The 16,083-nt window shown below is 39.5% G+C and overlaps 1 protein-coding gene across 1 annotated transcript in view; it reads left to right on the top strand.

Moving 5' to 3' along the window:
• Positions 1-16,083, top strand: part of kdm6a (lysine (K)-specific demethylase 6A) — a 143,165-nt gene that overhangs the window by 39,525 nt on the left and 87,557 nt on the right. The window contains 1 exon segment of the mRNA XM_007901685.2: positions 1,701-1,759. Within this exon segment, the coding sequence (XP_007899876.2) occupies positions 1,701-1,759 (59 nt within the window).

The raw sequence follows: 16,083 nt of genomic DNA, 5'->3' as shown, positions 1-16,083 counted from the left end.
AAGTAATTATTCCTGTCTCTGTGGATAGAGTATTGACTAGTTCTGAATAATTGTCTGGCATTAGGCCAATTCCCAATCAGTTGATTATATTAACAAAGATTGGGTCTTGGTGCTGTCAAAGTTTGTAGCTATTTATTTGCAGTAATTCATTTTTGTTTTGAAGTGGGAGATGAAAAATCTATCTTGGCAGCCTTTTTCCAAAGCAGTTAAATCACCTCCGGGGCATGGGTTTGAAACCAGTGTAGATTGATGGGACAAAAGCACCTGTGTTGCTGAATATCCCTGTGTGTGTATAAAAAATTGGCCAGCCTAGGCCCAGTTCCTTGTGGGACTGAGATCACAACATAAAGTGTCATTATTTGGCAATCTCACTAAAACCATTTTTTACATCATGAGTCTGTCTCTGTAGGCGACTGGCATTGTAGTATGTTTTTTTCCCCCCGGATCTGGATCTGCCACTGCAACTCTTGAGTCTGGTCTATTATGTTTTTGCATCTGAATAGATAATGAAAAGTTTGGGGAGTTGTAATGAGTTGATTTGACAGTGTTCTGTGGGGGCCCAATTGGACTTCAAGCCATTGTGTAAATATTGTGTTGATTGCGCATGAACCTCCATTAGACTTATTTGTGCCATCTCTGCTAAAGTAATAAATGTAGCAAAAAGTTTGGGGGATTGTTCCATGATTTTAGGAACATATTACCATTATTTAAGCAGCGCAAGCATTGACATTTGCAGAAGAGGGTAACAATTTATCGCAGGCAGTTTCTAGAGGTTGTTTAAAAGCACCAGCTTGTGTTTTGTGCTGGCTTTCAAGACTTCAGAACCTCAAGCTAGGAGGAGTATTAGAAAGGTTAGGAAGTACAGGTGTGGAAAACCTGCATCCTGATGGAATTCGCCACATTTGTATGAATTTGTTTCATTGTTTAGCAATAAAAAGCACATTATAAACTAGATATTTTTGTCTTTTTAGGAATACGTTTTTCTTCTCAAACTCCAAAGCTGACTGGGTTACGTGTTTACTTATCCCCTAAAACCTGGGAAATCTCATGTTTTCGCTCTCTGGCGTACCAGACTGGTTGTGTCCTGTTGAATTTGTGTTGTAGCAGTCACTTCTTCCGTGCAACAGTATAGTAAAATGCTAGTTTTATTTATAGGCAAATTTTTTTGCAAATAATTAAGCAATATCAAAATTATATTGTACATGTTATATTGTACACAGTATGAGCAACTTGCTAAAATGTTCCAAAACTGTCGTAAGAGTATCTTTGCAGTTCCCTTTCTTCTGGTCTCCTTTTTCTTTCCTTTAGAGTCTTAGTAATGATATTCCTGTGAATATCAGAGTTAATTTTGAATTTCAAGAATTGCTTTCCATTTAAGTTTAGAAGCTGAAAAGTTTTTTTTGATATGGTGACCAATCTCATGGATATTAAAATAGATATTCACTGCATCTCATCTCACATTGCTCTTTGTAACTCACAAATGATCATAGAAATCATTGATTTGTATCAAGAAAAAAATCATGTTTGTTGCACTGGTTTTCCAGAATGCTGCCAGTATAATTCTATATGAAAATGTATATTTTTAAAATTAGCACACGTTTCCTAAAAGTACGACAAGTCCAAAATGAATAATGATAGGAAAAAGATGGGCTTGGGGTTATTTTACAGTATTCTAACTTCTTTGTAACTTTCATTTCCAGAATGCTGCCTTTTTATATGGCCTTGGTATTGTCTACTTCCATTATAATGCATTTCAATGGTGAGTACAATATTTATTCCAGTACTTCACATTGCACTGTATGCTTTGGTTTAATATGCTAAAAAGTAAATGCCTCTTTTGAATTAAACCTGTTTATTTGTGGCGACTTATTTGGTTTTAAGGGCCATTAAAGTTATTTTTTGTGTAGAAAAAAAAAGGTGCACCTGAATTTAGTCTCAAGAACACAATCACAACACTGCAAATCATATGCTCCAGATCTGAAAGGTGTTACATCAAATGCAAGCATTTAATTTTTGCAACCCAAATTTGGTGGGAGTATGTTTCAGCATCCATTATAATACATGCATATCTCAAAATCCACATTGCTGCAATACTAATTCAGAAATCCCTGTACATCACATTTTATAAAATAACTCCTGATTTTCACCAAATTTTTTCCCAGGATTTTTTAAATTAAATTCTCTTTCTTTCTCTCTCTCTCTTCACCCCACCCCAATCCTTGATGTGATTAAAAGCTGAGAATTTGGTGCACTTTTACTTGAATGTGATTTCATTTTGTTTTTATTTTCTTAAATTGTTTGGTGTTTTATTCCTTATCCTGGCATATTACTCAAAGTTGCATCACACCTTGTTACTTTGCTAATGGTGCTAAGCAGTGTTGTTGGGTTATTTGTTGAATAGCCTCCTCAGTCATGATTGTTTGGTAACTTGCACTGGATTCAGTTGAATTAAATTGAAGAAGTCTTGCTTGCATTTGCATTACACCAGTATTTATTGTAATTGCATTATAATTTCTCAGGCTCTTTATAGACTTTTAATTGTTAAAAGGAAACGTATCCTTCTATGAGCACAAACTTTCACAACTTTCTCCCTTTGCAAATTACTCTCCACAATACACACTTTGGGATTGGGTACTCGAGATGAAACTTGTCCCAAAAGAGTTCTCAATGTGCAAATGAAGATTTGTGGAACTACTTTGTGAGACAAAAATTGTGGAATTTGGGGAAATAATGCAATTGAGTGAAGCAGCCAATTTCAAGTAAAAGTAGCTAAACATGAGGTATGAATGGTTTTAATACCTTGTTGTCTGTGAGGGAATCTCAGGAATATTTATCAAATACATGGTTTAATGTTTCCATTGGTACTATAGTTGATTGCTATCTTAAAGTTTATAGATTGCTTCTTTCAATAGAATAAAATCGAATTTGATTTATTTTGCTTGTAAACCCGCAGCATTCTGAGACATTATCCCACTTGCAGGATGGCTATATATGGCATATAAATGTTGTTGCTGACCCTACAACAACAATATCTTTGTGCCCTAGGTGAATAAGTGGTGGTGGGGCAAGAGGAATAAAAGAATAATTTTGATTTTGAAAATAAACCAATTTGATATTTCATATGAGGAATCATATGTTGATGTCGATTCTATGTGACCCTTTCTAGGTTGCATAAGTGAGACATAAATGGTTTGAGGTCTTGAAAAGAGAATATGTTTAGAAGATATTCCTAATGAAATAAAAACAGAAGTCGCTGGGAACACGCAATGCAGCAGGTTAGGCAGCAGCTATGGAGAGAGGAAAATGAGTTACGTTTCAGGTCTATGACCTTTCTTCAGAACTGATGAAATGTTTTTGGCACTGATGTTATTTTTAGATGATGAAGCTTCTTGTCTGAAAGATTAAGCAAGTGTTAAACAAATGATTGAATTTTGCTTTTGTAACTGAATAGTATGATAATGCTTACAGTGCCTCAGAATACAGTGTCAGAAAACAATTAATATTATGATTTGGTGAACAAAATTTATTCACCCGGGGCCTGGGTGGAGCATCAATTCTGTTACCTAAATGTTTGGCTCAATTGTTTCGTTAAAATAAATCCAAAAAAATTGTTGGAAACCTTAGGAATACTAACTGAAAATTATTGGCACTCTTACTCTGATGATAATATGATTCTTCTTCTGAATAGTGATGTGCATCAATCAGTGTGACATAACAGTGTGACATAAAATATAAAATAAGAAAATAGATTTGGCCCATCAAGCTTATTCCTGCCACCAATACCAGATACTATACTTTTTAAATTAATCTCATGACTATGTATCAGTTTTTAGAAAATTAATTTGAAATTTTTTTATCTACTCAGCGATTGAGGAAAATGAATGTCAATTTGGCATTCAGTTGCATTATATGGCTAATGTAGTGATTGTAACAGAAGTTGAGTTATAATGTTCCAAAAAGTATTGGACCATCTCAGTTTGCACATATAACTGTAATCCTTTTTATAACCAAGTCATCCAGTTTCTTTTAAGAGAACCTAACTACCCGACTTTCATGATGGTCTATTCCATAGAAACAGCCAGACCACAGATGCTCTGCACTTTGGGACTTGGCCATTTGCTTAAATTTTTCAATTTTTAAAAAAAGTACAAAGCTATTGAGGCTAATTGAAGCGGCCCGAGGTATAGCCTGATCTTAGCAAGACTATGACATGAACCTGGGACCTTTCTATCATACAGTAAACATGTACAGATAAATTTGAATAAATCATCTCATTATAAATCATATAATCGTCCTTAAGTGATACAAGCATCCAAATCACATTCAGTTTCCTACCAAAAAACACTTCTCTGCACTAGTCATATTTTACAAGTTGGATAAACGGCTAAGTTGTAACGGTTTCTTGGTCGCAAATAATCCTAAATCCGAATGGAAATCAATTCCTAAATCATTTTGGCGCTATCGGCTGCATTAATGAAGTATCGCTGCGTTTGAAACACTAAAGCGCGTGAAACAATGTTATGACCTGTCATGGCGTTGTACATTGTAAAGGCCCAAAGTACTGGGCCATGAAGTACTGTTCTTATTCTTTGCTTAAGAATGCCAAGTGGACATGTATGAAATAAGATAGAAATTTTTTTTTTTTTTTTACTAATGTGGTTTTATCACAAAAGATGTAAAGTTTACATAACTTCGCGTAAGTCATTAAGTCGACTGATAGGACTTATGCGAGTTTGCCCGTATCTCGTACTTCCCGCAATTTGTATTAAATGTTGTGGTCCCGACTGATTCAACTTATGCGAGTTTACCTTTATTAAGTGCAGCAAACTTTCTTCAGATCAGCAAAAGGTAGCTGGCATTACGTCAGTACCATTATCCTCTTCTCATTGTTTTCACATAGCCTTGGAAATACAGAGGAAATAGGAGCACTGAACGGGAGGTCAGCTGCCTTTTGGTGAGTTAATAAGTATTTTCACCTACATTTGGAAAAAAAACTATTTTGCAAAAAAAATCCCAGATACCATTTTTGGGCCTTAATCTTTAAATATTGTCTAGGGACCTATTTGCACAAGGTGATAAATGCAGGAACAATTGATTACCACATAACTCACATCAATCCAAACAGTATAAGAAAATTAAAATTGCAAATATGTTAACAATTACTAATTATTTGTCAATTGCTCTGGGGTGCTTCTGGTGCACGTGGTAACATACTTCCTCATTTTTAAATGTAGAACATGGCAGAGATTGAACAGATAATATCGAGCCTTGAGGTGACAAATGCGTGTCTGAAGGTTTCAGCAGTCTGAGGGGTGAGGCAGTGGCAGAGTCGGGGAATGTTGTGGAGGTGGGGGAAGGCAGAGCGGGTCATAGCATGGCTATGGGGGGAAAAGGACAGTTGAGGGTCGAACAAGACCCCTAGGTTCCTAACCGGCTTGGTGAGGTGGAGGTGGAGTGTGCAACCGTGGATGTTGATGCTGCCATTGCCTGCAGAGCTGAGGCGCTGGTGTGAGACAACCAGGAAGGCCTCAGACTTGCTGACATTCAGCTGTAGAACTTGATGTCAGACAGATAGTTTGTCAGGACGTCAGTTGTCCTGTAATCAAGGATGGAGGCAGTGAGATAGAGTTGGGTGTCATCCGGGTACATGTGGAAGGTGACCCCATGTCTGCGAATGATGTCACTAAAGGGGAGCATGTAGAGGTTGAAGAGGAGGGACCGAGGACAGAGCCCAGCGGAACGCCACACGAGGCTGTGCGGGAGCTGGAAGAGAAACCGTTGGCGGAGACAAATTGGAGGCAATGTGAGAGATCAGGCCTGAACCATTCAAGGAAGGTTGAGGTGAGAGCAGAGGCGGTAGAAGAGGATAGAGTGGGATGGAAATGGTGCCAGTGGACAGGGAGAGGTTTATGATGTCTGGGTAGAGGGAAAAGGAGGTGGAGCTGGGAGGTAAGGAGAGGGGTAGGGATGAGGTCGAGGGAGCAGGTGCTTGGTTTCATGCTGGTTATAGTGGTGGTGAGAAAGGAGTAAGGAGAAAAAGTTCGAAGGTTTGGATGGAAGATTGGGTAGGGGAAGATGGGGAGGGGGTAGTAAATAATGTTTTACAATGTCAGTAGGTGAAGAATTGAGTAAAATATTTTCTGCAGTCTTAGAAATGGCATGTGGTGGGGTCAGAGGTGAGTAAGGGAGATGAAAAGGAGCCTTGAATGAAACATACACTTCCAGTGATGACCCACTGTTTGAAATGGTGTTCAAAATGCTTTTATTGAGGCAACAGATGAAGTTTAGGAGTCTGTGACTGACTCTTGACTAATTACATAATAAATCATTGCATTTCGATTGCTGATGTTTATCTTGTTTTGTGTCCTCCAGTGGGAAGATTTTTGTAAAGTTTTTTTTAAAAAATCATAACCGTCAAAAGCCGGAAAAAATTGATTTCTACCAACTCTAATTATGTTCCATAGAAGAATGCTGCTTCAGTAGTGAACGATAACTAATATATTTTATAACTAATTTCTTGAAAGCTAAGAGATGAGTGTTTAAATATAACGGACAAACAAAATTTGTTCTTGGATGTGTATTTTAGTCACTGCTGTTGGGAAGGACTTAATGAAAGAAGGTTAAGAGCACTGTACAGGTATTTCAAAGGTAGTTTAGATGATACAAATCTAAGGAGATTTGCGTGAACATGGATTATTGTGTCTAGACAGTTACTAAACTGTGTCTGACACCAAAGCCATATGGCAAGCGAAACTGATTACAAAGTCCAGTGATAAATCGCATCTTCGTTCACAGGCATTATTTTACAGATGCCTCTCAACTTGCTGATTATGTGTAGGGGTAATTGATATCTGGTTTTAAAAATATTTAATTTCTATATAGCTGGAAATCAAATAAACAAATTATGAACTGCAGAAATATATATATATTTAATTTGTTAAAGTTAAATACCTGAAATATATTTCCAAAAACGTAATAATAATCCTTGCATTTGATACATTTAATCATGTCAAAACATCTCAAAGAACTTCACAGAATTTTCTATAATAATGTTGCAATACAATTTAACTGAAAATTCTGATTACAATACAATTCAATTGAAAAAATTGTATTTAAATGTTTATGATATATTGATATAACTCGGAATGAAAATAATTGAGGAATGGCAGAGATGTGTGGAATTTTTGGTTTTGTCTGAAGCTGTAGAGTTTCTATTCTGTAAACACAATTTCAAGTTTTATGTTATTAATTTGCTTACTGCCCTTCTTGAACATTTGCCTATGGTAAGTTGTGAGTTTTAAACTTTACAAATTAAAATTATATTGATTGAGCAATGAAAATGTATTGGTTTGTAACTTAGCTTTTAGCCCTTAATGGTGGTAACTCAATGAGAAGCATTATGAAGTTAAACTGATCCCTCACAAAAAATGCAATTCTGTGCACATCTTATATAAACCAAAATAATAATAATCCTTGCATTTGATATAGCGCCTTATCACATCTTCGAGATGTCTCAAAGCGTTTCACAGAATAACAACAACGGCACTTGTATAGCGCCGTACATGCAGGTTAGCGTTTCAGAGCGCTTACCAGTAGCGGAGCCTGACTCCGAGCTGGGGGGAGGGAGGTGACCTTATGCGCGGTCGAAGAGGAAAGTTTTCAGGCGGGACTTGAAAAAGGGGAGAGAGGGGGCAAGGCGGAGGGATTGAGTGAGAGTGTTCCAGAGTTTTGGGGTGTAGTGGCTGAAAGCATGACCTCCGATGGTGGGGCGGAGGGTGCGAGGGATGAGCAGGAGGCCGGTGCAAATCGAGCGGAGGTGCCAGGTGGTGGATTGGGGAGTGAGGAGGTCGGAGAGGTAAGGAGGTGCCAGGGAGCGAATGGATTTGAACACGATTGTGAGGATCTTGAAGTCCATCCGTTCAGTGATGGGGAGCCAGTGGAGCCTGGCCAAAACTGGTGAGATGTGGGTACGGAGTTTGGTCTGGGTCAGTGTTCAGGTGGCAGAGTTTGAAGAAGCTGGAACTTTTGAATGGTGGAGCTGGGGAGACCGGCGAGAAGTGAGTTGGAGTAATCCAAGCGGGAGGTGACAAACGCATGCACGAGGGTTTTGGTTACATTTGGGGTAAGGTATGATCGGAGGCGGGCAATGTGGCGGAGGTGGAAGAAGGCGGAGGTGACACAAAACTAGGAGGAAGTGTCAATACAGAGGATGACATTAAAAAATGCAGTGCGACATAGATAGGTTAGGTGATTGGGCAGGTAGGTGGCAGATGAAGTTTAATGTACGGAAGTGCAAAGTCATCCACCAAGGTAGCAAAAACAGCAGAGCGGGTTATTTTTTAGAAGGGGAGAGATTGGAATGTGTTAGCGTCCAGAGGGACTTGGGTGTCCTTGTACACCAATCACAGAAAGTTAGTCTGCAGGGGCAGCAGCAATTAGGAAGGCGAACGGTATGTTAGCATTCATTATGAAAGGATTAGAGTGTAAGAGTAGGGAAGTCTGGCTGCAACTGTATAGGGCCCTGGTGAGACCACACCTGGAATAGGGTGTGCAGTTTTAGTCTCCTTATTTAAGGAAGGATGTACTTGCCTTGGAGGGGGTGCAGCATAGATTTACTAGGTTAGTACCAGGGATGAAGGGTATGAGTTACGAGGATAGGCTGACCAATCTAGAATATAGAAGAATTAGAGGGGATCTTATAGAAACCTATAAGATCATCAAAGGGCATGATAGAATAGATAGTGGGAGATTGTTTCCCCTGGTTGGAGATACTAGAACCAGGGGTCACAACCTTAAAATCAGAGGCCAGCCCTTTCGCACTGAGTTGAGGAAGAACTTCTTCACTCAAACGGTGGTGAATGTATGGAACTCACTACCCCAAAGAGCTGTTGACGCTCAGTCCTTGAACATATTCAAGACTGAGATAGATATATTTCTTATTGCAAAAGGGATCAAGGGATAAGGGGATAAGGCAGGGTTATGGTATCAGCTGGAGTTAGATTAGAAGATCAGCCATGATTGAATGGCGGAGCAGGCTCGAAGAGCCGAATGGCCTACTCCTCCTATATGTTATGTTAAGGTGGTTCTGTCTGGGACTGGATGTGGGGGAGGAAGGACAGCTGGGGGTCAAACCGGGCGCCTAGATTGTATACTGGTTCGGAGAGTCTGAGGGTGAGCCCAGGGAGGTTGAGAAGTTTCGATCCGCAGGAGTGAAGGCGTTGACGGGAGCCAACGAGTATGGCTTCCGTTTTGTCCATTTTCAGCTGCTGAAATATACTGTAAAATGAATCGATTGGGTATTTTATGGTCGAAACACGGCAATGACCAAATTATTACTATTATTAACTGTCCCCTATTTATGAAAGTCATCATGGTACACCAGCCACCTCCACTCCCTTAAAGCACAGGTGCATGCCGCTGAATGCACCTGGCTTAAATCGAACTTAACTATCCATTGACAGATTTGGCTTATCAAATCTTACTGGTCCGCCCTCGCTTCCGCCAAATCGTTGTTCTACTCCAAGACAATCTTGGAGGCCAAGGACAACCCCTGACTCTTCTTCTCCATCTCTAATCGGCTTGTCCGCCCACCCTCTCACGCCTCACCCCTCCTCACCTCCAATGCCAATTGCGAGGCGATGCTGGACTTCCTCGAATCCAAAGTCATGGGGATCCTCTCAGATGCCTCTGCCCTTCCATTTACTACCTCCTCCCCATCTCCCCGTCACACCTCGGCCCCAACCCATCCCTCCCTCCACACTTTCGAACCTGTCTCCCACTCCTCTCTCACCACCACTATCACCCGCATGAAATCGACCACTTGCTCTCTCAACCCCATCTCTACCCCTCTCCTTGCCTCTTAGCTCCACTTCCTTACCCCTCTACTCACAGACATCATAAAACTCTCCCTGTCCACTCGTACCGTTCTCACCCCTTTAAAAACGGCTATCATCAATCCTATCCTTAAAAAACCCCACCCTGGACGCATTCCTACTCTCAAACTCTACCGCCCCATCTCCAACCTCCCTTTCCTCTCCAAGGTCCTGGAACGAGTCATTGCTTCCCAGGTTTGCTCCTTCCTCTTCCGCCATACCCTTCACGAACCCCTCCAATTGGGTTTTTGTGCCGCCAACAGCACAGAAACAGCTTTGGTCAAAGTGACAAATGACATTCGGAAGCGAGGGCGGACCAGTAAGATTTGATAAGCCAAATCTGTCGATGGATGGTTAAGTTTGATTTAAGCCAGGTGCATTCAGCGGCATGTCCATCTGCCATCAGGGCTCCCTCTGCCTCCTCGTCATCTTTGAACTCTCTGCTGCCTTTGACACCATTGACGACTCTCCTCATTCACCACCTTTCCTCTCACCTCAACCATCAGGGTTCTGTCCTTGAATGGTTCAGATTGTACCTCTCACACCGCCTCCACTTCATCTCCACAAACGGTTTCTCCTCTAGCCCTCGTAACGTCTCGGGCGGTGTTCCTCAGGGCTCTGTCCTTGGTCTCCTCCTCGTCAATATTTATATGCTTCCTCTTGGTGACATCGTCCGCTGACATGGGGTCAACTTCTACATGTATGCGGATGACACCCAACTGTACCTCTCTGCCTCCACCTTGACTCCAGGACACTGTTGTCCTGACAGAATGTCTGTCAGACATCGTCCTGGATGAGAGCTAACTTTCTTCAGTTGAACTTCAACAAGACCGAGGCTCTCCTGATTGGCTCCAGTCAGCACCTACACACCTCAGGAGCTGACAGCATCACCATGCATTGATGCACACTCCATCTCACTAGGCCAGTGCGGAACCTTGGCGTCTTGTTTGACCCTCAACTAACTTTTCTACCCCACATCTGTGCCATGACCCGCTCTGCCTTCCCCCACCTCCGCAACATCGCCAGGCTCCGCCACTGTTTCACACCGCAGGCCGCCGAAACCCTCATAACAGTTTTCATGACATTGAGGCTTGACTATGCAAATTCCTTGCTTGTCGACCTCCCCAACTCCAGTACTCTGCAGCCCGTGTCCTCTCCTGCACCAGGCTCCATGACCCTATCACCCCCATCCTTGCCCGACTCCACTGGCTTCTCATCACACAGATACAGTTCAAGAGCCTGAACCTTATATTCAAAGCCCTGCATGACCTTGCTCCCCCCCTACCTCTGCGACCTCCTAACCCCGTACCTTTGTGTCCAGTCCCTCCACTCAGCGGGCTCTGGTCTGCTTCAAGTTCCCCACCTCGCCTGCCCCACCATTGGCGGGCGGGCCTTCTGCCATTCTCACCTCACCCTCTGGAACTCCATCCCGCAGTCCCTCCGTTTAGCCCCTCCCTTTATCTCCTTCAAACCCATTTCAAGACCCTCCTCTTTGACCGTGCTTTTGATTACCCTCCTTTCCCCCCCCTGCCCTCCACCCTCCCCAGTCCCAACCCCCAGCTCGGGTCCGAAACACTGACTGTCCAGCGCCTTGGGATAAGTGGAGTCCTGAAGCTCAGTGGTTAGAGCACTCGCTTTGCAAGCGAGAGACCCGAGTTCAATTCCAGGCAGGGCGAAACCTTGGGCAAGTTTCCTTACTCCACACGCCTAATAATAATCCCTCCAAAACTCAAAACAATAATAAATTGGTAATTTTCAATCTATGACTGTTTGTGGGACATTGCTGTGCGCAATTGGCTGCCGCGTTCGCCCACAAATATACAGTCAATTCACTTTACAGTGTATTCTGTGAAGCGCTTTGGGACGTCCTCCCGACGTGAAAAGTGCTATATCAAATGCAAGGATTATTATTATTATCCTTCCGACGTGAAAGGTGCCAAACAAATGTAATTTTGTTGTTGTGTTACTTTGAAGGGATAAACACGGAATAGAAAATTTAAATTTTCTTTCCATATGTTATCCCACAGTTCAGTTGCTCAGTTAATTTACTTAAACTAGTCATTCTTTTCTCATTTGCAAAGGTCCTTTGATGTTATAAGATGGAGTTGGGTATCTTTCAGCATGACACAAAATTAAGCCACTTTTGATTCACTAAATTGTAATTGGATCAAATTGTAGTGTGGACCTCCCAATGGTTTTGAAGATGTTTGGATTGATGCTATATAGAGGGTGCAGTGGTTTTATTTTTGTGTAGTTTTTTTTATTGCTGTGTTTGAAATAATCAAACTATCAATAAGTGAGCAGATATTTTTAAGTTTTTATGAGAGACTCAACATCAAAATCACAGCATTAATATAGCATGTTTCTGAATGTTTTGTAATGTCTTAATTTTGTGCTGTTTGGATCTTTTATGTGAACCACATGGCAAATGAGCAGATAAAAGAAAAATACGTGGAAAATGTACAGAAAACTATTAGAAAACCTTTGTAAAACATGAATATGTTTTAGAAAAATCCCAATATCAAATTGTTCTATTGATTCCTAATTATGATTGGAATACAATTGAAAAGTTGAACTGTTATTGTAGCAGTAAGTGCTGTTCAGTGTTCCAAGATGCTATCCTGTTTGAAGGGCACTATGTAAATGAGAGTTGTTGTACTATAGATCTCCTCTGGTCAGGAACAAAAGCATACAAATTTAGGGTAATCGCATAACAAATTAAAGGAGGTTCAAAAAAAATCTTTTGATGAATAGATGACGTTTGCAATATGGAGTTCTCCATCATAAACCGTCAATAAAAATGGAATTAGATGTATGAAGCGCATGTTTCTGTTCTGTAGATTTCCAAACAAATCACTCACATGTATACTTTGATGTGTTTTGTACTCCCTTGTACCTGCACTGTACAATTGAATCTATGGTACGGTTCCAAATCATGTTTTCAATGTTTAAGTCTGAACTTTATGTCCATTATTTCACAAATTATTTCATGCACAGTTATCTTGTACACTAACCTATATATGTTTCTGTACAGTGTCGAGTTTTCCTGTAAGTTTTTGATGAGTAGAAAAATGGGAAAATTATTAAACTTCACAGCACCTAATGCAGCATCAAAGCAAAGAAAGGAGAGGAAAAAAGACAGCTGGTTTTGATGTGACAGAATAAATGTCCTTAACCTTCTGGTGATCAAACATGCCAACAGTTATCATTTTGACAAGTAATAATAATAATCCTTGCATTTGATATAGCGCTTTTCACGTCTTCTAGAAGTCTCAAAGTGCTTCACAGAATAGACTGTAAAGTGAATTGACCGTATATATTTTGTGGGCGAAACGCGGCAGCCAATTGCGCACAGCAGTGTCCCACAAACAGTCATGGATTGAAAATGACCAATTTATTATTGTTTTTTTTTGGAGGGATTATTATTAGGTGTGTAGAATAAGGAAACTTGCCCAAGGTTTCGCTCTGCCTGGAATTGAACCCAAGTGACTCGCTTGCAAGGCGAGTGCTCTAACCACTGAGCTACAGGACTCCACAAAGTAATCTCAAATTGTCAGTCAGTTAATTGTATTGACATTTTGATCAGGAGATGAGCTTATCTTAGTATTTTAGTGAAGATTGAATTGCCGCTGTAGCATTGAATATACAAATGATAAAAGATACAGACTACTTTTTCCCTGTTACTTTTCAGTTTCATAAATTAAAAATGAGAAAACCCAATGGAGTTGCTGTGTGAATGGAGGTTTATAAAAAAAATTCCAGCTTTTGAAGGTATGGCCTCAGCCATCAGAAAATATTACGTAATGTTTGGCGAACGGAAAGTATTTTTGGTACACATTTTCTCTTATTAATATCGGAAAAAGGTGCTTCAGTAATAGAATTTGTGAAAAGAGTAGCAAATATCTGGAATAGATGAACCACTGCAGTGTAACCGGCTTGAGTCCTGGATGAGTTCTAGATAAAGAATATTAGACCATAAATAAATCCATCAGTCCATCATTTTACATTTTCAGATTTTTCATTTCACACAACTGGATATAACTGGCAAGATTAATTGGAATTCATATTTTTGTTTCCAGGAGACCATCTATCTATACTAATAAAGACACTGTATCTGCCAAGAACACAATAGTCAATTGACGTAGAGACATGATTTATAGCTCATCGGAAAGATCTTGTATGGGGGAGTGCATGGAGATATTTGTTTCGGGGATCTCCTATAGTTGATGAGCTATATTAAGAAATAAATAAAAAAAATGCTTTAATTAAGCCCCCCAAAAGGTATGCATGGTATTCAGCGACAGGTCACACACCCTTCGAGAAAGATACATTTATATTAATAAAGACAAAATGTCTGTGGGTCTGTCTAACCATTTGACGTAGAGACATCAACAGGAGTCCTCCCAACCAGGAATCCTCCCTAATGGATATGTGTGCAAATATGTGAACATGGGATGCTAACGAGTTCAATAGCACATTTTCTTAAGGGATAAAAATGCCTAAGAAACGAAGATCAATCCTTTCAAGGACAAATAAAAATGCCAGACGAAAAAGAGAAGGACGATTAAATGAAACTAGTTGCAAGCACAGCTGCAACGGGTAAAGCTAGCATACTATAAAGGCACAAAAAATACAGTCAATCCACTTTACATCCTGTGAAGTGCTTTGGGATGTCTCAACAATGTGATAAGGTACAATATCAAATGCAAATGCTAGGATTATTACCATTACTTCTTTCTTTGTATTACAACTGAAAATTAAACATTCATCTTGTTTTTTATTCTTGAGTCGACTCACATTGCACATTTTTTTAAAAAATAAAAAAACAGTTGTCTGCCTACCTTTGGAATTAATTTGTAGTCATGACAACTGCTGCAGCACAGTGTAATTCAAGGATGTTTTCTTGGTGATTGTGAAAGTGGGGGTGGGGTATAAAAAGCGGGCCGTTTTCTGGCCTATATAAGTGCAAATGTTAACAAGCTGATTTTCAGAGCAGTATTGACAGCAGGCAAAGTCAAATCTACAGTTCATGTGACCCTTTTGTGAAGAAGGGTCTTTTGAGGTGAATTTTTTTTTTTTGAAGTTGTAGAATACTGTTCACTGGATATAAAGAATGACTGGTAATTTCTTTCACCATCTCCATTGTTTATTCAAGGCATCGCTCTTGTTTTGCTTTATAAACGTGATTAATTTAAGCACAGCCCATTTCCCTGCTGTGAGGGTCTCAGCCACATGGTGTCACTAAATTACATTGGCTTTTACCGAACTAGTAATGTTCACTTGCTTTTGATTTTGCTGAAATAGCATGATACTCTCATTCATTAATTATTCCTTATCTCAGACACCTGAATTCATTTCTAAAACAAGTTAAGTACTCTTATTTTGCCAATGTATGCAATAAATACAGTACTATTAATGTATCCAAACTCAACCTGCAGCAGCAGGAATACAAGAAAACTGGTTGTGCAACAACAATGTTCAAATGTTATGCAGTAGAAGATTAAAGATAGTGAAATAAATTGAGAGTAATTTACTTGCATTCTTTGTCTTCAATTGGCTTATGTATCAACAGTTCTCTCATAGTACATATATATATAAAGAGATGAGAAGTCAGATATTTGAATCAATTATTCAATAATCAGAGCTGGATAGTTTTTTACTGAACAGCTGGATATTCATATATATAAATGTGACATTTCTTTAGTAACACATATTGGAAGAGGGAGCATAAAACAAGTAATCACAAAACAAAGATGGTAAAGGATTGGGTATTTTAAGTTTTAATATGAAATGTTTCAGAATTTGAAATTTTCCTACAAATTGTAAAAACAAATCGTGATTTGAGTGAATTGTAAGAAATCGTTCTGAATTACTAGATTACTTGGGAGGCCATTTTTTGTGCAATTTTAGTATCAGTGATTAGCAGTTAGTATTTTTGAAGTGAATAAATGATTATTTATTTCAGAAATACTAACATATCATGAGAGAAAACTTGTTTTGATTGCAAGTTGGAAAACAAGATTGAGAGGCAATAATCAGGGCAATTCACTATAAATTGTAAGAAATCATTCTGAATTAATAGATCGCATGGGAGGCCATTTTTTGTGCAATTTTGTATGAATGTTAGCATCTTTGAAGTGAATAAATGATTGTGTATTCATTCACTTCAAAAATCTGTATTATGAGAGGAAATTTGCTTGTTTTAATTGCA

The sequence above is a fragment of the Callorhinchus milii genome, unplaced genomic scaffold (assembly GCF_018977255.1).
Source record: "Callorhinchus milii isolate IMCB2004 unplaced genomic scaffold, IMCB_Cmil_1.0 Scaffold46, whole genome shotgun sequence".
NCBI classification, from domain to species: domain Eukaryota; kingdom Metazoa; phylum Chordata; class Chondrichthyes; order Chimaeriformes; family Callorhinchidae; genus Callorhinchus; species Callorhinchus milii.
This window is presented reverse-complemented; position numbering and strand designations above follow the sequence as displayed.